The sequence below is a fragment of the Leopardus geoffroyi genome, chromosome B4 (genome assembly GCF_018350155.1).
Source record: "Leopardus geoffroyi isolate Oge1 chromosome B4, O.geoffroyi_Oge1_pat1.0, whole genome shotgun sequence".
Classification (NCBI taxonomy): domain Eukaryota; kingdom Metazoa; phylum Chordata; class Mammalia; order Carnivora; family Felidae; genus Leopardus; species Leopardus geoffroyi.
In genome coordinates this window covers 124,669,437-124,693,785 of record NC_059341.1, presented here as the reverse complement: position 1 = coordinate 124,693,785, position 24,349 = coordinate 124,669,437, and the positions used below count along the sequence as shown (strand labels likewise).

At 44.7% G+C, this 24,349-nt stretch overlaps 1 protein-coding gene across 2 annotated transcripts in view; it reads left to right on the top strand.

Moving 5' to 3' along the window:
• The first annotated feature begins 3,271 nt into the window (after positions 1-3,271).
• GLT8D2 (glycosyltransferase 8 domain containing 2) overlaps positions 3,272-24,349 on the top strand; it is a 45,017-nt gene continuing 23,939 nt past the window's right edge. The window contains exons 1-3 of one of the 2 annotated variants that reach the window (XM_045466650.1): positions 3,353-3,951; positions 8,415-8,678; positions 22,198-22,244. In XM_045466650.1, coding sequence (XP_045322606.1) covers positions 22,226-22,244 — 19 coding nt within the window. In that variant the 5' untranslated portion in view covers positions 3,353-3,951; positions 8,415-8,678; positions 22,198-22,225. Of the gene's footprint in view, positions 3,952-8,414; positions 8,679-22,197; positions 22,245-24,349 lie in introns of both variants that reach the window. The other variant, XM_045466649.1, reaches the window with a different exon arrangement.

Below are 24,349 nucleotides of genomic sequence, written 5' to 3'. Positions count from 1 at the left end.
CTGACCTTTGAAAACCTCCGTGGCTGGTGAGGGAGACCTGGGAGAGGAGGATTATTGTGCAGGACGACTTTCACTATCACTGTCGATGTCACTACTATCTATTGGCTCGATGGAATCTTTTTCTGCATGGGGGCCATTGTATATGCTCGCATGGATGTTGACTACAGTCCAGTGTTAACAAAGTCTTACCGTGCACTGTATTTAATGGAACTGGCGATAAGGCAGCAGGGGAAAGGGTCTCTCTCTGTCTGCAGGCAGCCTGAGCTAGGAGGAAGCAAAGCATTCCTAAGCTTACTCTTGGATGGAAAAGCAAAGGCCTGTCTTTGGTGCTTTGAAGTGACAAAAAATATACTAGTGCCAGTTGTGGGCACCTTCCAGTGTTCCGGAAAATCACTGATTTCTGCCAAACACCGTGGCCTGAGACCAAGCATCTGAGCAATCACCCACAATCTTGCAGCGAGAGAGAGAAGAATCATTGGCTCAGCTGTGATCATGTGACGTTCAGCATCACAGACTACTCGTATTGCAAGACACCGCTCTATATCAAGTTAAGATGTATTAGAAATGTTTGCTCATCTTGTGGAACACTCACAGAACAAGTTACAGTCTAAGGTTTTACTGTATTTGGAACACGCCTCAAATAAGAAGCAGGTGAGAAGTGCTGACAGGCATTCCGGTCCTGGCTTCATCACCAACTTGCTTTGGGAACTTGGACTTTAACATGCTCAAAGCCTCAGTTTGCCTATCTGCAAATTGGGGCCAACAACATCTGTTCAACTTACCTGACAGCAATGTTATGAGAATAAAAACAGAAGATGTGCGGTTGCTTTGTCAATGTCCAAAGTTCTGTACAAATGGAAGCTATTCCAGATATTCCCTCTCCAAGCTCAAGTCTGAAAAAACAAACACTAAATCCTTTAGAGATGCCTGTTTAATATAGTAGCCACTTGTCACATTGGCTATTGAGCACTTAAAATGTGACCTAGTGCAACTGAGGAACCGACTTCTAAATTTTACTCACTGTTAATGAATTTAAGTTGGGACACTGATACCGCATTCAGTTATTGGAAAGCCATTAAGTATGTTTGCAACATCCTGAGTATGTGAGTCTACTTTTTAAACTGTAATTTTGTGAAATCTAAATACATACCAGTCTGTGATGAAATTTGGTCTTTGAATTGAGATGTGCTACAAGTGAAGATACATACCGGATTTCAGACTTAATGCAAAAAAGAATGTAAACTATCTTGTTAATAATATTTTAGGGATGCCCGAGTGGCTTAGTCGGTTAAATGTCTGACTTTACCTCAGGCCATGATCTCAACGGTCCGTGAGTTCGAGCCCCGCGTGGGGCTCTGTGCTGACAGCTCAGAGCCTGGCACCTGCTTCGGATTCTGTGTCTCCCTGTCTCTCTGCCCCTCCCCCGCTTATGCTCTGTCTCTCCCTCTCTCTCTCTCTCATAAATAAATAAATAAATAAATAAATAAAATTTTACATTAATTACATATTGAAATAATATTTTGTATATATTGTGTTAAATAAAATATCATTAAAATTTTATCTCTTTGTACTTATCTTTCTTAAAAAATGTTTTAAGTTTATTTCTTTAATTTGAGATAAAGGCAGAGAGAAGGAACAGGGAAAGGACAGAGAGAGAGAGAGAGAGAGAATCCCAAGCAGTCTCGCCACCATCAGCACAGAGTCCAGCACGAGGCTCGAACCCACAAACCACGAGTTCAAGACCTGAGCCGAAACCAAGAGTGGGACGCTTAACCAAGTAAGGTTAAGGTGCCACCCAGGCACCCCTGTACTTACACTTTTTTAAATTTAAATTTTAGTTAACATTCAGCACAATATTGTTTTCAGGGGTAGAATTCAGTTACAACACATAGAATTCACTTACATACAGTACCCAGTGCTCATCACAAGTGCCCTCCTTAATACCCATCACCCATCTAGCCCATGCCCCACCCACCTCCCTCCATCAACCCTCAGTTTGTTCTCTATCATTAAGAGTCTCTTGTGGTTTCCTCTCTTCTCTTCCTCCCCTCCCTCACCTCCCATATATTCATCTGTTTTGTTTCTTAAATCCCACATACAAGTGAATCATAAGTTATTTGTCTTTCTCTGACTGACTTATTTCACTTAGCATAATACATTGTAGCTCCATCCACATTGTTGCAAATGGTAATATTTCATTCTTTTTGATGGCTGAGTAATATTTCACTGTGTATATACACCACATCTTCTTTATCCATTCATCAGTCCATAGACATTTGGGCTCTCCTCATAGTTTGGCTATTGTTGCTAATTCTGCTATAAACATTGGGGTGCTGTACCCCTTTGAATCTGCATTTTTGTGTCCTCTGGGTAAATACCTAGTAGTGCAATTGATGGGTCATAGAGTAGTTCTATTTTTAACTTTTTAATGAACCTCCCTACTGTTTTCCAGAGTAGCTGCACCAGTTTGCATTCCCACCAACAGTGCAAAAGGGTTCCCCCTTGTCTGCATCCTTGCCAACACCCGTTGTTTCTTATGTTATTAATTTTAGCCATTCTGACAGGTGTGAGGCGATATCTCATCATGGTTTTGATTTGTATTTCCCTGGTATATATATATTTTTTTAATGCTTAGCCCAGCACCTGGCACATGGTTTTTCTCTCTCTCTTTTTAAGTTCATATATTTATTTGTTGAAGTAACCTTATGCCCAATGCGGGGGCTCGATTCACTACCCAAATGCCCTTCCTACTGAGTCAGCCAGGCACCCTCTCTTTGTACTTTTTAAAAAATATTTTTAATGTTTTTGTTTTATTTTTGAAAGAGACAGAGACAGAGTGAGAGTGGGCGAGGGGCAGACAGAGCGGGAGACACAGAATCCCAAACAGGCTCCACTGAGCTGTAAGCACAGAGTGGGACACGGGGCTTGAACTCATGAACCGCGATATCATGCCCTGAGCCGGAGTCGGATGCTTAACCAACTGAGCCACCCAGGAGCCCCTGTACTTACCTTAAAGTGACTTTTAGAAAATTTAAAATTACATGAGGGCTTGCATGATGTTTCTATTGGGAAATACCACTTTAGAAAGAACCAGTGAGCAGGGGATCTTCATTTCCTTGTAGGAGCTAAGGACAGAGGTTGCAGAACTAAATTCCATGATCCCAGGCAACGTGCTGGCACCATTTCCTGGGTTTCTGAGAATCAATAGCAGAAACTGAACAGCCCAGAGCTGGGTGGGGTTGAGTCCCTGCCTGATTCCTTTCCATGTTCAGGCTCAAAACACGCCATCTTAAAACTTCTATTGCTATTATTGCCTTGGTAGAATGAGACCATAGCTGTTAGCTGGGCTTTAATTTGGGGACCACAGCATTTTAATGACTGGGACATTTCAGGAGAAACTAGTGGCTGTGAAGAGAGTCTTAAAATCAGTGTGAACTTAATTCTTCCACTTCTGCTCTTGCAAAGTTTACCTTAGACCCATCATGTGGAGGAAATTCACCCTCCAAGAGTCTGCTCTTCTCCAGTTTTGAATCGTTTCCTCCAGCACTGCCTTGTTTTCGAAACGATTTGCACGCAGATTGCCGGAGGAGGATGCGAGAGGAAGCCCGGGCCAGGCGAGGAGCTGGCCTGCCAAGCACATCTGGAAGTGGTTTCAGGGGCCGCCTCACCCCGCAGCCAGCGCAACGCCCCGATTCCCAGCTGCTTCGCGCAGGGGTGGAAGAAACCCGAGCCGCTCCAAAGTCAACGCAAGCAAAGGGGGGGTGTTGGGGGCAGGGGCAGGCATCCTCTCTTGGAAACGTAATATTGGCCTCGGGGCTCTCAGCGCTTTGGGCTTTCCAATGGGATGTTAGCAGCAGCTGAAGCAGCCCGGGGGCCAGCCACGAGCGGAACGCTCTGCCCTGCAGCTCTTCTGGACCGAGGCGCCCGCAGCCTGCCCTCACCGTTCACCAGGTAAACAGAAACTGGCAAGCCGCGCGGCGGCCTCTCCATTGCAGCCTGGCCGGCCTGCAGCGGCCCTTTATTTCGCTATAGACTCAAGGACGTAAATCAGAGGGCCTGTCCCATGAGAACTTTGCTTACAGGAGCTCCCAGCCAATGTTTGTAGCATGCAGAGGGAACTTTTTCTTTTCTTTTCTTTCTTTCTTTCTTTCTTTCTTTCTTTCTTTCTTTCTTTCTTTCTTTCTTTCTTTCTTTTTCTTTTTTTTTTTTTTTTTTGCCATTGCAGCAAATCCAGGAAAGTCAGTGTGCAAGTTGTTCACATGCTGGCTGGACTGTTTTTATCCAGACCTGGGTTGAACCCCCTTGTCCAGTGTGATTTACTATTTTCATCATATTTTAAGCATGGCAATCAGTGGTTAGGTAGGATGGGATAAATGCTAGTATTTAAATGCAGGTACATTTCTGAGCCACAAAAGATTTCAAAATATTATTTTTTTAATGTTTATTATTTATTTTTTGAGATAGAGACAGAGTGAGAGTGGGGGAGGGGCAGAGAGAGAGAGGGAGACACAGAATCCGAAGCAGACTCCAGGCTCTGAGCTGTCAGCACAGAGCCCGATGCGGGGCTCAAACTCACAAACTGTGAAATCATGACTTGAGCCCAAGTCGGATGTTTTGCCTAATGAGCCACCCAGGCGCCCCTGAGCCACAAAAGATTTAAATGAGCTGTGATTCACATTTTCAGAAGCTGTCATAGGAAGCTATTCATAGGTCCCCCATTCTAAAAAAGGAATTGGTAGTTGTGGAAGTCTAAGTGAGGCTTATTTATAAATGCAGTAATCATAGTGTTTGGGTTCAAAATGCTTTTTAACATTCAAAAACTGTCTTGTGCTCACTTTATGAATGAATGTACACATTGGATAAGCCTGATATAGGCTGATATGCAACTTATGATATCAGTTAAGGAGGAATAGTTAAGGGGATGCCTGGGTGGCTCAGTCGGCAAAGCATCCGATTTTGGCTCAGATCACGATCTCATGGTTCCTGAGATCGAGTCCCGCATCGGGTTCTGCACTGACAGTGTGGAGCCTGCTTGGGATTCTCTCTTTGCGTTTCCCCCAAGCACGCACACACACACACACACACTCTCTCTCTCTCTCTCTCTCAAAATAGATAAATAAACATGAAAAAAAAGTTTAATTAAAAAAAAAGGAATAGTTAACACAAGAGTAAGAAGAGAGAGAGAGGAAGAAAGCATGATGCTATCTAAAACATGGTGCTAGTCTTCTAGTTGTTTGGCCCCGTGTAGTTAAATATCCAAAGTGACATTGGCTGGTTTGTTTTGTCTTTTCCTCCACGTGTCTTCACATTGCATTTCTGTGCAGCACCCATTTTGGGTTTCACATTTCTGTGCAGGACCCATTTTGGGTTGCATAGTGGACTCCAGCCCTGGGTCGAATGCAGGTACATGTGGCGCAGGGCAGCAGGGAGACCATGGGCTCTGGCTCCAGGTCACAGAGTCAAATCTGCACGTTGCCACTTAACAAGCTTTATAAGCTTTGACTCGGAGTAGTTACTTGTCTGTGCCTCTATTTCCTCATCTGGAAAATGGGAATTAAATGACATCGTGTGTCTAAAGGACGTAACACAGCATCTGCAGAGTAGTGAGGCCTCAGGGAAGGTTAGCTTCTCGGGTGGTGCTGATGATGACCATGGTGATGATGAAGTGACCACACGTCCTGTGTTGGGTGGCAGCCCAGCATTTGGCAGATTGTTCCCTCTGATAGTCCAGTCTCCCAAGTGTTCCTCACTTCCTCATGTTGTTTCTCCAGGGTCCTGCTTTCTTTCTTCCTTCCTCCCTTCAAACACCTCTCTTTCTTTTCTTTTCTTTTTTCTTTTTTTTTCACCCTGGCTCTTTTTATTTCTTCTTTGTTTTCTTTCCTTCCCGAGAGAAGCACAGCTCATTAAGCCACGGTTCTCATACTTTTCATTTCTCATTGCCAGGGAGCACGATACTAAATACTTCTTTTATTTCAGCATTTCCCAGAGAATGTTCTGAAGAACATAGTCCCATGGGGAAGATGCGTTCGGTGAACCATATCACACTCTGAGAAATCCCAAGGCAAAGTGGCATTTTAAAGGTCCTGAGAAGTCCTGCAGTAGCGAGATCTGCTTAAGGTTGTTTGACACAGAAGTTCCCAGTTGACCCCCGAACCGTTTTACCACATAACATTGATTAGCGCTTCTCAGAGCATACTCTGCAATATCCTCCTCTGGCCCCGTTTGTTTTCACTTCAGCTCCCCTTGTAGACGGACATCCTCCTTCATACCTCCCCTGGCAAACACCCAAGCAGACGTGGTGTCCTTCCTTCCTTAGGTCAGGACATGAGCTCGATCGCCTGTGCCATATTGATATCTAGAAAATCTGACCTGAAGCGGCCAGCTGGGATCAGCAGTTTTTCTGCAAAGGGCCGGAGAGGTGGCTACGTAAGCCTCACGGTCTGCATTGCACCTACGCAGACCTGCTGCTGTCGTGTGAGACTGGCCTTAGACAACACATTAAAGAATAAACCTGCCTATCTTCCAAGAAGACTTTATTTACAAAAAGCCCCCCAAAAAACAAAACAAAACAAAACAACAGTAATGGGCAGGATTTGGCACAGAAGCCAGAGGTTGGGGACACCTGCCCTAAGGCCATTTTGTGCAAGAATGCGTCGTTCCAACACAGGAGAAAGCAGAACAGACCCTCCACGCACTGCACACTGTCCCCTCTGGCTCCCCTGTCTTTGGGTCCATCTTGAGTAGACCTTTCATGCTAGAGCAAACAAGTAAAAAGGCCAGAGATGTTTTGTCAGAGGCCAAATTCCTGAGTCCCGATGCTGTCCTTTCCCTTTTCTTCAGGTGAATCCCTGCTCTTGTCCTGTTCGTGGCTCTGTAGGTGGCATGGGTTGAGGCGAAGTGCTCTACTGGTTGCTTTATGCCACGCGTGAACCCCAGGGGTGAAGGTCCCGTGGGGTGAAGTTAAATCACGGAGCTTACGTCAGTTGCTTGACCCAGGATGATTGCAATCAGCAATGGAAAGCGGTCGGCTCTGAAGATGGTTAGGAATGTGAGCTCAGAGCCAGACTGCCTGGGCTCTGCAGCTTGTTAATTGTATCACCCTCCCTGAACTTTAGTGTCCTCGTGGGTGAATCAGGGATAATCACTTTATGGGTCGTTGTGAGGACTGAATTAATGAACATATGTAAAGGCTGTTGTGTGAGTGTTACCTATTATTACTATAGGCTATTTAATTAAATCCGCAGCGCAGCCCCAATGTGCTCATGAGGTTTTGTAAATTGCCCAGGATTGCATCGCTAAGGAGTGGGGCAACAAAGCCCAGGTACGTGCTCTTCCAGATTTAAACCACTCAACAGTAACTTGAAGGAGCCCCCCTCTTTTACCTTTCCTTCTGGTTTCCATGTTCTTTCCTTTCTTTTTCTTTCTTTCTTTTACTTTCTTTTTCTTTCTTTTCTGGTGATGGCTTTAGATTCCTTCTCAATTTAGCAATACTGAAAGTCCTTACCAACTGATTAGAGCCGGCATGTAGAATAACACTTAGGGGCTCTGATTTTTGAAATATATTTCTGGAGTCCTTCCCACTTTTGCCTTTTCTTCCAAGGCAGAGCTCAGTCACTTAGCTACTGCCAGGTCTTAAAACATTCTTTCCAGATTTGGCCATGGGCCCAAATTCTTTGGCATCTGGTAAAATAGCTCCCCGTGAGAGGTCTTCAGGGGCCCATTTTTATTATTTTTTTTAAATTTTATTAAAAAATTTTTTTAATGTTAATTTATTTCTGAGAGAGAGCATGAGCAGGGGAGGGGCAGAGAGAGAGGGAGACACAGAATCCGAAGCAGGCTCCAGGCTCCGAGCTGTCAGCACAGAGCCCAACGCGGGGCTCGAACCCAGGAACTGTGAGATCGTGACCTGGGCCGAAGTCGGATGCTTACTCGACTGAGCCACCCAGGCGCCCCCCCCAAAAATGTTTATTTATTTTTGAGAGATAGAGCGTGAGCAGGGGAGGGGCAGAGAGGGATGGAGACACAGAATCCAAAGCAGGCTCCAGGCTCTGACCTGTCAGCACAGCCCGATGCGGGGCTCGAACCCAGGAACTGGGAGATCACAACCCGAGCTGAAGTCGGACGCTTAACCGACTGAGCCACCCAGGCGCCCCCCAAAAATGTTTATTTATTTTTGAGAGATAGAGCGTGAGCAGGGGTGGGGCGGAGAGGGAGACACAGAATCTGAAGCAGGCTCCAGGATCCAAGCTGTCAGCACAGAACCCGACGTGGGGCTTGAACCCACAGACCATGAGATCATGAGCTGAGCCGAAGTTGGACTGAGCCACCCAGGCGCCCTTCAGGTGCCCATTTTTAAACTTAACGGACATTTCTCAGGTCCAGACCAATTCCCTAAACTCTCCTTTTCTTCCTAGTCACAGGCCCCAGGACCTTGGCCTTTTTCCTCCGCCCTTTGAATGTGCCGCCATCCCGTCCCCTGCCCAGGGATTCTTCTCTCCAACACTGGCTGTGCGGCTCCATCTTCCTTCCTGTCTTGAGGACAAGCCCACAGACTCCTTAATATGCCAAAGGCTTGGCTATCTACTGCTGCAGAGAAACCACAACACAGAAAGTCACTCAGCCTAGGAAAGCTTACAAAGGACCAGGGGACACAGTTCCTAGGGCTTGTTGTTTTGACGGTGGGTAAAAGGCTGGTAAGAAGACCAGAACCCTCTGCTTTCATTCCTCGACTAGATCCACAGTCCCTTCCTTCTGGCTTTTTTCCTTAGTAAAGGCATGCTGCCCCCTTTCTTCCTGGGATTGAAGAACAGGGCAAGAGCCCCTTTCCTTTTCTTCCTCTCTCCTGTTTGTCACTCATTCATTTCACACACATTTGTTGAGGCACACAGAGGCGGGCAAGCCACAGTGCCTGTCCTCAGTCACCTCACAGTCTAGTGGAGGAGACAGGCACACTCATAATATTAGAACAGTTCTGAGTGCAGGGATAGGGACAGGAACGAAGATCAGGGGAGCAGCCAGGCGAGGTAGTCAAGTAAGACTTCCTGAAGGAGGTGATGCCTGCATTGAGTTTTTAAGAAATAAGTAACAATCTACTGGGGAAAAGAGGAGAAAGGGCATTTAAGGCAGAAGGGACTGCATGAACTGAAGTTCAGAGACAAGGAAAACATCGACTGGGTGTGGAGGACAGTGGATGGCTGGAGACAAAGCCTCAAACAGTTCAGCTTGGACAGAAGTCATGGCACGGAGGACCTATGGACATCTTAAACTCCAACCTTAACCTTCCAGTAGTGGATTTCCAGTGAAGGGCTTTAGGCAGGACAGGGACATTCAGAGTTGTGTTTATTTATTTATTTATTTATTAAAAAAAAAATTTTTTTTTTATGTTTATTTATTTTTGAGACAGAGAGAGACAGAGCATGAACGGGGGAGGGGCAGAGAGAGAGGGAGACACAGAATTGGAAACAGGCTCCAGGCTCCGAGCCATCAGCCCAGAGCCCGACGCGGGGCTCGAACTCACAGACCGCGAGATCGTGACCTGAGCTGAAGTCGGACGCTCAACCGACTGAGCCACCCAGGCGCCCCTATTTATTTATTTTTAAAAGAGAGAGAGAGAGAGAGAGAGAGAGCAAGCATGAGCCGGGGAGGGGCAGAGAGAGAGGGAGACAGAGAATCCCAAGCAATTCTTTGTGCTGTCAGTGCAGAGTCCGACATGGGGCTTGAACTCATTAACTGTGAGATCATGACCTGAGCCGAAATCGAGTCGGGCACATAACCGACTGAGCCACCCAGGTGCCCCAATCTGAGTTGTGTTTTAAGTCAGGCAAAAGAATTCTACAAGACAACTGAACTTGATTTCTTCAAAAAAAAAAAAAAAAAAATTAAGGTCATGAAAAATAAAAAGGCAGTGTGGGTGGGGGAAGATTGATTAAGAGTAAAAGAAACTAAGGATATGACAAGCAAACTATAAAAGATGATGTCACAATAATGGGAGAAATGCGAATATGAATTATTTATAAGATGTTATTACATTAATGTTCTTGTTCCTGGAGGTGATGATGGTGTTGTAGTTATGTAGGAGGACGCCTTTGTTTTTGAGAGATGCATGCTGAGATATTTAGAGGTCAAGCGTCATGGTGTCTGCCCTATATATAAGAGAGAAATAAGAAAGAAAGTAAATATGGCAACGAGTTAGCAATTGGTGAATCTGACAGAAGGTATGTGAGCGCTAAGATTCATTCTTTCAACTTTTTGGTAGACATGGATGTCTCAGGTAATAAGAAGAAAAGGAAAGTCGACCAAAAAATTAAAGGTGCTGTGTGGGACACCTGGGTGGCCCAGTTGGTCAAGCGTCTGACTTCGGCTCAGGTCACGATCTTGTAGTTCGTGAGTTCGAGCCCGTCATCGGGCTTGCTGCTGTCAGCACAGAGCCTGCTTCAGATCCTCTGTCCCCCTCTCTCTGTCCTCCTCCCTCTCTGTCCCTCCCCCTCTCTTCCCCACCTTTCAAAAATAAACATTTAAAAAAATAAAGGTACTCAAACTGCATGTAAAATTAGTTTAATGTGATTAGCAAACAACAAAAAGAATCACTATGTTATACTGGTGATAGATTGCGGAAGGGCAGGGGGCAGAAATTCTGGAGGCACGAAGGCCAGGTGGCAGGTGATTGCAGAGTTGATGAGTGGGTAAGACGAGGCAGAACAGAAAAGGGATGGGCTAAGAACCTTTTAGGGGGTGAAACTGTAGGCGTTGGTGGAGTGAATGAGCCATCAGGGAGGAGGTGAAGGGGATGCCCAGAGCTCAGCAGAAGAGGACTTCTGGGGGGTGGGGGGACACCGATTTCAGTGGTGAACAGACGGGGTTTGGGGTGCTTGTGCAGCTCCGGAGGGGAGGGGCCGCGTTCCTCTCTTCAGTCTAGAAGGGTTTTGAGGGTTTATAGTGCCGGGCACTTGTGTGAGACCCATGGCAGTGCACAATCAGGCATTTCCTGCCTTCGCGGAGCTTATAATCTGTCTTCGGGAGGCCGGACGATAAACCAGTGACGACACAGGCAGCTGCTGAGGGGAAGTGATACATGTGTGGCTGGGTGAGGAGCTTTTGAAGGAGCTAGCCACGTGGATATCTGGGAGGAGTGTTCCAGGTGGCAACAATAGCATTCCAGGTGGAGGGAACAGCATTCCAGCTGGAGGGAACAGCAAGTGTAAAGGTTTTGAGGCAGGAGAATGTCTGGCAAGGAGGCCGGTGTGATCATGTGATATTTTGGAGGAGGTTATAAGGACTTGGGTTTTTTGCTCTGAAGGAGACAGGAGGCCTTGGAGGGTTTTGAACAGAAAATGACATAACCCGACTCCTATTTTTTTTTTTCAACGTTTATTTATTTTTGGGACAGAGAGAGACAGAGCATGAATGGGGGAGGGGCAGAGAGAGAGGGAGGCACAGAATCGGAAACAGGCTCCAGCCCAGAGCCCGACGCGGGGCTCGAACTCACGGACCGCGAGATCGTGACCTGGCTGAAGTCGGACGCTTAACCGACTGCGCCACCCAGGCGCCCCACTCCTATTTTTTTTTTAAGTTTATTTTTATTTATTTATTTATTTATTTATTTATTTATTTATTGAGAGAAAGAGAGAGAGAGAGAGAGAGAGAGAGAGAGAGAGAATCCCAAGCAGCCTCCATGCTGAGAGGGCAGAGCCTGATACGGGGCTTGAAGCCACAAACTGTGAGACCATGACCTGAGCCAAAACCAAGAGTCAGACGCTCAACCACCTGAGCCACCCAGGTGCCTCGCAACCCGACTCCTATTTTAATAGGCTCACTCTGGATGCTTTGTCGAAAATCAGCTAAAAGGAAACAAAAGCAGAGCAATTCAGTCAAAGAGTGATGGTGATTGGGCCACAGTAGAGGCACTGCCGGGGGCAAAAATTCTGGGTATATTTTGAAGGTAGGACTGACAGGACTTGTCGCTGTCTGTATGGGCGGAGTGACGAACAGTGAGGGCTCAAGGATAACAGCAACTTTATTTTTGCTGGGGCAATTAGAAAAATGAACTTTCCATTAATGGAGTTGGAGAAGATTAGGGGTGGTACACATTTGGGGGTGTGGATATCAGGAGCTCGGTTTTGGACAGGTGGACGTCCCCACGTGGATCTGCCCCATGGGCAGTGCATTTTAGGAGTCGGGGTCCACAGGACGGGTTGGGGCCGTAGACAGTCCTTTGGGAGCTAGCAGCGTGTAATGGGATTTAAAGCCGTGAGACGGGATGAGGCCTCCTAAGGAGGGAGTTGAGAGAGAGAAGAAATCAAACACAGAGTCCTGAGGCATTCCAACATTTAGAAGCTCAGGCAATAGGGGGAACCAGCAAAAGAGACCGAGGATGAGCCGTCAGAAAGGTCCCACACAGGGTGCCTGGGGGGCTCAGTTGGTCGAGCAGTTGAGCGTCCGACTTTGGTTCAGGTCATGATCTCACAGCTCATGGGTTCAAGCCCTGTGTCGGACTCTGTGCTGACAGCTCGGAGCCTGGAGCCTGCGTCTGATTCTGTGTCTCATTCTCTCTCCGCCCCTCCCCCACTCTGCCTCTCAAAAATAAATAAATGTTGGGGCGTCTGGGTGGCTCAGTCGGTTGAGCCTCCGACTTCGGCTCAGGTCATGATCTCACAGTTTGTGAGTTCGAGCCCCGCCTCGGGCTCTGTGCTGACAGCTCAGAGCCTGGAGCCTGCTTCGGATTCTGTGTCTCCCTCTCTCTCTCTGCCCCTCCCCCACTCGCACTCTGTCTCTCCCAAAAATAAACGTTAAAAAAAAAAAACAAAAAACAAGACCAAACAAAAAAGCAAAGAAAGGTTGCGGACAAGCAGGGGAGTGTGGAGCCTTGCGGGCTGTGCCCAGGACAGGATGTGCCCAGGACAAGACATGTGTAAAGGAGAGAGAGCCGGCAGGTGATGTATCTCCCACGCACCCGGGCCTCTGCAGCACGGGAATGAGTCCTTTGGTGCATTTCTTCACACACAGGGACCGTGTTGACCCACAAGATGATGCTCTGCCCCCAAACATGCCAGTTTCTCTGGGCCCCAGGTCTCTGCCTCCTATTCTACTGGGTCTTAGGATGCTCCCCAGCTGTTCCCTGAATCCCGAGCCCCTGAACTTCCTCCCTTCAGTTTTCTACCTCTTTACAACTCTGATGCCCCTACCAAATCCACGTAATCGGCTCATATCTAGGAGCTGCAAATGTTTCTTGAGCACCTACTTGATCTCTTAGAATGCTTTTGACTGCAAGTACCAGAAACACCAATTCACAGCAGCTTACACAGAAAGTGCCACCATCAGACATGAGATGAAATTGCGAAGAGGGAAAGGATGCCAATCTTTACAATTTCATATTTAAAAATTTTTAATAAAACAGGCTTTCTTTTGGAAGTACATGCTTCTCAAAGACTCCACTCCTGCCTTCTATACTAAAAGCTGCTCAAAAGTTTCCTACAAGAATCTGCTTCAGGAATTTCTCTCCTTGGCTTGCTGCTGCCATGCCTTGCAATTCGATGTGCCGTTACGAGTTTCCTGAAGCCTCTTGTTTCATTTATTTATTTTGAGAGAGGGAGAGGGAGAGAGAAAGAGAGAAAACATGAGCGGGGGAAGGACAGGGAGAGAGGGAGGGAGGAAATCCCAAGCAGGCTCCACACTTTCCATGCAGAGCCCGCCATGGGGCTCCCTCTCAGGAACCCCGAGATCATGATCTGAGCCGAGATCAAGAGTTGGACGCTTAACCGACTGAGCCACTCAGGCGCCCCAACCTCTTGTTTCGTTTTAAAGGGATTTTCAAATTGGCAGCATGCTGGATGGGAGAAAGATGAGCCCCCTTCTCAGATGAGCCAGCCGGATGATCTTTCTGCTTCTGGCATGATCTCAGCCGTTACAGTAACCGAGCACTCAGGGGCAAGCAGTCCAAACTTGACTGACACCCCATCAGCACACAGTGCCGTCACCTGCTTCCTGGGGTAGCCCGAATGGCCCTCGAAGGGCTCCAGCACCTTGCGGTTAAAGAACATAGGCTCTGAAGTCAGAGAGCCCTAACTTCAAATCCCTGCTCTGCCCTTTAGTAGCTGTGTGATTTTGAGCAAGTTACTGAACCTCTCTGAGTCACAATTTCCTCATTTGAAACCTGGAGAGAGCAATATATCCACCTGAAATGTGTGAGAATTAAAGGAGATGGTATACCTAAATGGTCAGCACAGATTCGGGTGCAAATTAAGCTTGCAATAAACGGTAGCTATTATTATCATCTGGCCCCTGCAAATCTCTCCCATAAGTGCACATGATTCTGGCCACAGGGAATGTATTTGTAAGGACTCTTGTTTGCAAGAAACTAAATGTATTGTTTTGACTAACAGGGTTGCCCAGGGAAGAGCTGGCATCAGGGGCTCAAGTTCAGATCCTTTTGCCCTTCTCCTCAGTCTCTCTCCCCTACTACCAGATGGCCTTTCTTCATGGACTGGGGAGGAGGGGCCCTGTGGCCAAAGACCATTCTATGCTTACATCATCTTAAAGAGTTAGCTGAATGCATATCATCTAAAATCATAAGTGGATAAAAAGTACCTGAAATCAATATCCAAAGAATCCTAAGTAATGTGCTGCTTTGAGGCGATTCTTTCCCAGGCGTAAGAGGGGAAGAGGAGAAGGGCCAGTGCACATGCACCCTGGGTGTTCAGCCTAGAGCCTGGGAAAATAAAAAGGATGTTATAGCTGGTTCTTTACAGCGAATTAAAGACTTGAACCAAATTCCTATTGAAGAGTTTCCCAAGATCACTGCCAACAAGTTCTCACAACACTTTGATTCATGAGGGAACCCTGGGGTGCTTGGACATCCCCCCCTTCTTGCTTGCCTCCCGTAGGCTCTCTCTGTCCATGTTGCTGGTTTCTAAAGGTTATTATTCCGTTTGCTGACTGCTGCCTCCAGTCAAATGTCAAGTTCAGAAGTTCCTTTGAAGAACCGTAATTAAAAAGGCTCAACTTAATTTTAAAATAAACTTTGGGTTTTCAACACAAATTGTTATTTATAGCAAATTAACCTTTTTTTTTTTTTTTTTTTTTTTTTTTAAGATATGGGAAGTCAGTTGCCTGCTCCTGGGTGATTGGCAAAATGCTACAAAGAAGGGAATGAACATATAAATGTGACATAATTTTATTTTAGATTTCTAGGCTGAACTGAATTTTTAAAATAATCTAAATTATTTTATAATCTAACTTTAATCTAAATTCTAATCTAGGGGCGCCTGGGTGGCTCAGTCAGTTGAGCGTGAGCGTCCGACTTCCGCTCAGGTCATGATCTCACGGTTTGTGAGTTTGAGCCCTGCATCGGGCTCTCTGCTGTCAGCACAGAGCCCATTTCAGATCCTCTGTACCCCTCTCTCACTGCCCCTCCCCCTCTCTCAAAAATAAACTTGAAAAATAAATATAGATAAATACATAAGTAAATTCTAATCTATTTTTATAAGCTAAAATTCTAACAGCTAAACTTCATTTTCTTCATCAAGCCTATGTTTTTATCCTCTGCTTCTCTTTATGCCACTGCTTATTCTAATGAGTGTAGAAAGTACTGTAATGACCATAAAGACAAATTGTGAACCGCGAAAGCCAGGAAACAAAGTTGTTACATGCATTTTGAGGAAAAGGGTGTGTCAGCTTCCTTGGATTTCAGAGCACATAATACTCCAGAATACTGTGCAAAGATAAGATTTGAATTTGGGAAAACGTTCACTTGACACTTTTTCATGATGTTTCAGCCCTTGTTTTGCCTCTGTGTAAGCAGGGTGCTACTTTGAGAACATTGTGGAATGTTTTACTTTTTAGCCACTGACAGCTGTCCACATCTGCAATCGTTATAGAAAGCGTAGGAGAGAATCCTAACCTTCAGCTGAGCCCTCTCTCCTTTCTTTGGGACACACAGACCTCAAGATTCAAACACCTTGGCAGGTCTCAAGTGTCCTTTTGGACACTCTGAAATTGGAATGAATTTTAACAAAAATAATTAGTTCGGTGGAAAGGACTGTCTTCCCAACAAATGGTCCCAGAACAACTGGATCTCTATATGCTAAAAAATTAACCCACAACTCACGCCATATGCAAAAATTAACTCAAAATGTAGATGTAAAATATAAAACTACAAAACTCTCAGAAGGAAACACAAGGGAAACTCATCACGGCCTTGGATTAGGCCAAAAGTTCTTAGACATCACATGGAAAGCATGACCCATAAAAGAAAAAAAATCGATGAATTTGACATTATCGAAATTAAAAACTTTTGCTCTGCAAACTTCATTGTTAAGAAAATTAAAAGACAAGTCATGTCCTGGGGAAAGTATTTTTCAAATCACATATCCAACAGTGGACTTATCCCCAGAACATATAAAAAACTCTCAAAACTCAAAAGTAAGAAAAGCGGTGATCCAATCAGAAATTAGGCAAAAAGTGGCGCCTGGATGGCTCATAGTCAGTTAAGTGTCTGACTTCAGCTCAGGTCATGATCTCGCGGTCCGTGAGTTCGAGCCCCGCATCGGGCTCTGTGCTGACTGCTCAGAGCCTGGAGCCTGCTTCAGATTCTGTGTCTCCCTCTCTCTCTGCCCCTCCCCCACGCATGCTCTGTCTCTCAAAAATAAATGAAAACATAAATAATTTAAAAAAAGAAATTAGGCAAAGATTTAAGCAGACACTTCACCATTGTATTAGCCAGAGTTCTTCAGGGAAACAGAGGCAATAGGATGTATACGTATGTAGAAGAGATTTATTATAAGAAATTGGCCCATGTGATTATGTGACCGACAGACCCAAGATCTGTAGTGTAAGGTGGCAAACTAGAGACTCAGGACAGCCGGTGGTATTGCTCTAGTCCCCTTCTGAAGGCTGAGAAGCAGGAGGAGCCGTGAAGTGGCTCCAGTCTGATGGCGACAGGCTCAAGACCCAGAAAGCGCATGTGTTTCCGTTTGAATCTGAAGGTAGGAAAAAGCCAATGTCCCAGTTTAAAGGCAGTCAGGCTGGAGAATTTCTCTCTTAACTCAGGGCAAGATCAGCATTTTTGTTGTATTCAGAACCTTAACTTGTTAGATGAGACCTACCGGCATTAAAGAGGGCAATCTTCTTTACTTAATCTACCACTTTAATATTAATCTCATCCATAGGCTCAGGTCAGTTAAGAATCCAGCTTTGACTCAGGTCATGATCTTGTGGTTTGTGAGTTTGAGCCCCTGCATTGGGCTCTCTGCTATCAGTGCAGGACCAGCTTCAGATTCTCTGTCCTCTTCTCTCTCTGTCCCTCCCCTGCTTGCACTCTTTCTCTCTCTCTCTCTCTCTCTCTCTCTCTCTCTCTCCCTCTCTCTCTCAAGAATGAGTAAACATTAAAAAAAATAATATTAATCTCATCCAAAAACATTCTCATAGGAACACCCAGAATAATATGTGACCAAATACCTGGGCACTTCATGCCCCAGTCAAGTTGACATGTAAAATTAACCATCACAAACATATACAGATGGCAAATAAACACATAAAAAGATGTTCAACGTGAGTAATTGTTAGTGAAGTGCAAATTAAAGCCATAGTGAAATATGCCTTATTAGAGCAGCTAAAATAAAAAAAATACAACACCAAGTGCTGACGAGAATGCAGAGCAACTGAGACTCTTTTACATGGCTGGCAGGAATGCAGAATGACCCAACCACTAAGGAAAACAGGAAATTTCTTATAAAGTTAAATACACATCTACCCAATGACCCAGTAATCTAAGTATTTACCATTGAGAAGTGAAAATTTAAAATCACACAGGAACCTATAAATAATAGTTTACAAAAGCTTTATTCACGATAACAAAACACTGGAAATAACTCCAATGTCCTTCTGTGGGTGAATGGATAGACTGTGGTACATCCATACAATGGAATACTACTCAACAATAAAAAGGAGAAAGCTATTGATACACTCAACAACAAGTGTGAATCCCAAATACATCATGCTAAGTGAAGGAAGAGAGTCACAAAAAGTCATGTACTGTATGATCCTTTTTTAAAAATTTTATTTATTTTTGAGAGAGAGAAAGGGGAATACAGAGAATTCTGAGCAGGTTCCACACCATCAGTGTGGAGCCTCATGTGGAGCTCGAATTCACAAACCATGAGATCATGACCTGAGCCAAAATTATGTCAGACGCTTAACTGACTGAGCTACCCTGTATGACCCCATTTATATGGCATTCTGGAAATGGCAAAACCATAGGGAAAGAGAGCAGATTGGTGATTGCCAGGAGCTAGGTGTTGGGAAGGGTCTACCTACAAAAGGATAGCACAAGAGAATTCTTTGGAGGTATTGAAATCGTTCTCTATTTCATTTGTTGTGATTAGTATAAGAATTTATGCATGTGTTAAAATTCATTCTCTGTATTGAGGAGGGCACCTTTTGGGATGAGCACTGGGTGTTGTATGGAAACCAATTTGACAATAAACTTCATATATTGAAAAAATAAATAAATAAATAAATAAATAAATAAATAAATAAATAAAATTCATTCTCTGAAGAAGCAGTTGGCTTCTTCTGTTAAAAGATGTTCCTGGGGGCACCTAGTTGGCTTAGCCGGTTGAGCGTCTGACTTTGGTTTAGGTCACAATCTCGCTGTTCATGAGTTCGATCCCCGCGTCAGACTCTGTGCTGACAGCTCGGAGCCTGGAGCCTGCTTTGGATTCTGTGCCTTCCCCCTCTCTCTGTCCATCCCTTGCTCATGCTCTGTCTCTGTCTCTCAAAGATGAATAAACGTTAAAAAAAAAAAAAAAAAAGATGTTTTTCCTGGAATACGTCTGGTTGATAGGCCTCTTAGAATTTGCCCAGAATTTGTCTCATGCAAAGGCAAGTGGTCTGTGTAAAAAGTTGGACTGGTAGCATCTTTGTGTGTGTGTATGTGTGTGAGTGCACATACACACACACTCTTAGAATCTCCTGTACTTAACTATTTGTTTGAACAGATAATCCATGCACATGATTCAACATTCTATAGGTGCCAAGTCTTCTGTTTATTAGAACATATCAGTTGGGTCTGCTCCAGCTTTTACAGCTGGGGCCCATTTTAATTGTTTGGTGCCGAGGGCCATGTTGGTTATTAAATACGTGCAGTATAAGCCTTGAAAGAATATCAAGTGAAAGTCCCCCTCTGTTTTGTATCCTGGCCCCTCCTTTAGTTTCTGTAATCTTCAATATAGAGGCAGAGGACATTTCAACATTGGCCTATATGACATTGCCAGGATGGGCATTTTAATGACCCTTAACAGTGTATGGCAATGCAAGATAGGAAATCTTATCCCAAATCTCTGGCATCCCTCCAGCCTTCCTCCCAGGGCTTGCTTTTCCATCTATACTCCTCTGTCCCTGCGCATCAGCCTGCCCCTCTCTGATGTTTGCCTGGGACCGGGTTCTCACCCTGCCTGTCACCTGGAACATCATGTCAGGAACCAGGGCGAATGAAAAGCCTCAGGACAAACCAGGCAAATGTGCCCAGGGCAACAGTTTTTCTAGGTGATAAAACAGCACAAATGTCATCTTAACCCAGATGTCAGCTGAGTCTACCTTGCCCAGGGGTCTAACCTTCACTGGGGTGCACAGACCCTCATGGTGCCCATGGATACATTTCAATTGATTTCATGTACTTAGATGAGAGAAAAATCATAACTTTATTTTCACTCACCACTGAGTGGAAGTGAGCATTTCCTTCAATTGTCAATGTAGGCGACAAGTCACAGAAGTTACCGCAGGACCTGCGCCATCATCGCCTGCAGAAATCAGATGTGTTTTTTGTTTGTTTGTTTTTAAAATGTTTCTACTTGTGTGTGAGAGAGAGAGAGAGAGAGAGCGCGAGTAGGGGAGGGGCAGAGACAGAGGGAGACACAGAATCTGAAGCAGGCTCCAGGGTCTGAGCTGTCAGCACAGAGCCCGACGTGGGGCTAGAACTCACGAACCGCGAGATCGTGACCTGAGCCGAAGTAGGATGCTTAACCAACTGAGCCCCCCAGGCGCCCCCCAGATGTTTTTATATTATATTATACTGGTTACAGATACCTCACACTTTTTTAAAGCTCACCATCACCTCAACTGACAGCACCTTTGCACTTGCTAACACTTGCTACTTTATTATGTCACAAGTTTGGGTTCCCCCCTCCCACCGATGTTCTGATGGCTTCCTTTTCTTTAAAATTTTGTAATTGGTTTTCTTTGTAAAACAATATATTTTTTAAGCTTGAAAAAACATTATTCTAGACAGAGGTCTGTAGGCTTAGCAAAGTTTTGAGACTTGTGTGTCACAAATAGTTAAGGGGTGCCTGAGTGGCTCAGTCGGGTAACTTCCACTCAGGTCATGATCTCATGGTTTGTGAGTTCAAGCCCTACGTGAGGCTCTGTGCTGACAGCTCAGAGCCTGGAGCCTGCTTCAGATTCTGTGTCTCCCTCTTTCTCTGCCCTTCCCCTGCTCACACACACACACACACACACACACACACACACACACTCTCTCTCTCTCAAAAATAAACATTTAAAAAAAGGAAATTTTTTTTAAAAGTTAAGATTTCTGCCAGCAGCCATAGATTTGGAGATTCAAGTAAAATGGACTGACCTTCGCCCCATCCAAGATCCCCTCCAAAATCCTCATGACTTCCTGACAGCTTACATTCTCCTACGTTCAGAGTCCCCACAGAACTTCATCTCAGTTGCGTCTCTCCCCACTTCTCCACGCCCAGCATGGGAACACGGCCCCCTTTCCTTGATTTCCCCCGTACACATGGATACCTGTGTTTAGACCCAGGGGGGAAAGCAGAGTGGCGACAGGGTAGGGATCAGGAGATGCAGAGCGTGGCGGAAGACTATGGACTGAATATTGGGCACCTCAATTCTTGAAAAGTCCTTGGGGGGCATCTGCCCCAAGGCCAGATGTTCTGATGAGCAAGGGGCAGCCTCTGCTATGGGATCTTTCTCCTTCTCACGTAATAATCTTGGGCTGCTGCCAACCCCAGGATTCCAGTTGATCATTCACTCAGACTCATTTCACATGTTCCCGCTCTCACCCCTGCCCACCCCATCCGTGCACGGAAGTCTCTGACTTCATAATAACAAAGACTTTTCTCCCTGAGGGGACCTCTGCTAGCAATGAAAGGAGCCATTATTTTCCCTTCGTTCTTGGACAGTTTACACAAATCTGAAGGTAACTCAAGAAATGTGTAAATATTTTGGAGCTCCTTATGGCTGACTTTGAGTTCCACTCTCCTTTACCATCAGAATATCTGTGGAGATGTTTGAAAATATTGCTTTGGGACTTTAATGAAAACAAAAGCTGATAGAGGGAACTACACGCATATGAAATAAAATCCAAACTCCTTTATAGACAACACGGTTTGTCTCCAGCCTCATCTGGCCAGTCTCTTGTTTAGTCCACTATGTTCCAGCCATACTGAACTTCTCGCAGTACTTAGAATACCCCGAGCTCTTTTTAGCCACAGGGCCTTCACACCTGCTGTTTCCTTTCCTTTGCACTTTGCTCTTTCCTTCTGCCTTCTCTCCATGGGCTCCTGCTCTTCTTGGAAGAGCATCTTCTCAATGAGGCTTTTCTTGATTTCTCTTCCTGATACACTCCTCACCTCTACTGATCTGTGTCCCAGAACTTCTGTTGTTTCCTTCATATCTCTTACCATAATCTATTTTATTTGTTACATTTTAGTATCTGTTTTCCCCACAGGATTTAGAGCCCCATGATGGTAGGGACTGGGACTGATTTGTTCATTGGTACATCCTCAGTACATAGCACAGTGCTGGGCTATTAGTAGGATCTCAATAAATACTCATGGAATGCATGATTGAATTTAGTGTAAGGTATAGTTCTGTTTCCACAGGGGATCCCTGAAGATGTGAAAATTTCCTTATCAAAGGAATGAAATTATGATAGCTGAAAATATGCAAGATTATCTATTGGGGGCCCTTTGGACTGTTCGTACAGCCAGAGAAATTAATTTGAAGGGCTGACCTATACATCTAAGAGATACTTTTTTCCAAAGTTCTAGATTCAGAACAGTAAGGAATGATTGCACAATTTGCCACATATCAGATACTCAAAGACACGATCCTTAGTAATTGTATGATGACTTTGGGGTTGATTCTGTTTTACAAAAAGTTTTATTCTTTAATCCACAGGTCACAGCTTTCATCTGCGTGAACACACATGGCTTTGTTACGAAAAAGTAAGATTACACTTTTGACAATCATGATTATTAAAAATAGATATTTTAAAGGACTGTTTTTTTTTTTTTAATGTTTATTTATTTTTGAGAGATAAAGACAGAGCGCGAGAAGGGGAACAGCAGAGAGAGAAGGAGACACAGAATCCGAGACACGCTTCAGGCTCTGAGCTGTCAGCACACAGCCTGACGCCGGGCTCAAACCCATGAACTGTGAGATCATGACCTGAGCCAAAGTCGGACGGCTAACTGACTGAGCCACCGAGGTGCCGCTTAAAGGACTGTTTTGATGCTGAGTCTTGAACTGTCTTATTTTTGAGATCTTTGTTTTTCACGGATGGTTTTCCCACAGGCAGAGTTCTTGGCATCATCATTCAGGATGATTCCTGTGGAAAGTTGTTAAGTATTTTGTCCACAGGTGGATTCATCATGAGAAGGGGCAAACATTTCTATAAAACTTAACAAATAGAATTTATTTTCTTACTTTAAATAAATATTCATGCTCCTATCTAATTTTAGCACTTGTAATTTTGTGTTCCTATTCTTAATATCGATTGATTGATTCATGTAAGTAATCTCTACACCTAACATGGGGCCCAAACTCACAACCCCCACATCAAGAGTTCATGTTCCACTGACTGAGCCAGCCAGGTGCCCCTTGTGTTCCTATTCTTAAGAGTCACCTTAAATTATATAATCTTCAGACTCCATCAAAACCTGAATTTGCCCTTGATTTTAGATCTAGTAGTTTGTGAACCTGGGATGAAGCGTAAGTAACCTAATTGTGTGACAGTCAGCCTCAGGGTAGAGCTGCCTGAACGAGCAGATGAAAAGACAAGATATGCAGTTAGAGTTGAAGTTCAGATTAACTGTGAATAATATTTTGGTCTAAGTATATGCAAAATATTGCATAGGGCATACATATACTAAGAAAAGAGTCAGGTGATAGAAGACTTTGAGTTGCCTCCCCAACTGGCTATGGCAGATGAATATTTATCAGACGTATTGATAAACTGTAGGACTTTCTTCCTTATCTGCTATTTCTCTATAGTTTTGTTTTAAACTGAGTCTCGTATCTAGTTTCTCTGGCTGAAACTCACAGTCCAGAAAGGCAGAGAGAAGCTGGATGTAAGCACAGTAGAATCATTGGGCCTCAGACTGTAGCTCTGAAAGACATCTGTGAAGACTAACTCCTTCCTTCTACAAGAGGGAAGACAAAGGCCCAGGGGCCAGAAAAGAGATCAGTATGAGGACAATAAATGTAAATATCTCGATGCGTAAAAGCAGTAAATGATAGGGGTGCCTGGGTGGCTCAGTCCGTTAAGTGTCCGACTCTTGATTTGGGGTTGGGTCATGATCTCATGGTTCATGAGTTCGAGCCCCTCATTGGGCTCTGCGCTGACAGTACGGAGCCTGCTTGGGATTCTCTCTCTCCCTGTCTCTCTCTGCCCTCCCTCACTTGTGCTTTCTCTCTCTCTCAAAAATAAATAAATAAACTTAAAAAAATAGTAAATGATAATACATAACCATTATAAAGTCTTTATTAGGCCTACATTGCCTTTGTTAACTCTCAAAACCCGCATGTGAGACAATGATTATTACTACAATTACAATCCTCATTGAGCAGATGAGCAAACTGAGGCTCAGAGAGATTCAGTAACCTGTCTAAGGCCACACAGCTAAGAGGTGGCAGAAACAAGATTTGAGCCTGACTTGAAATCCTGGCCCTTTCCTCTCCTACCAACATTTTCCAGACTTCAGGTGATTGTGCTCTATGTATAGCAATGCAACACCTTCTCAATTTTTCATCATCTGTGTTTCTTCTGTCCTACGCATGACTTAACTGTTTCCTTAAATTGACTCATTTAAAATGTACGTGTACTTTATAATAGAAAGTGTATATCCTGGGGCGTCTGGGTGGCTCAGTGAGTTAAGCATCCAACTTTGGCTTAGGTCATAATCTCATGGTTTGCAAGTTCGAGCCCCATGTCGGGCTCTGTGCTGACAGCTCAGAGCCTGGAGCCTGCTTTGGACTCTGTGACTCTCTCTCTCTCTGCCCCTCCCCTACTAGTACTCTGTCTCTCTTTCTCAAAAATAAACAAAAACAT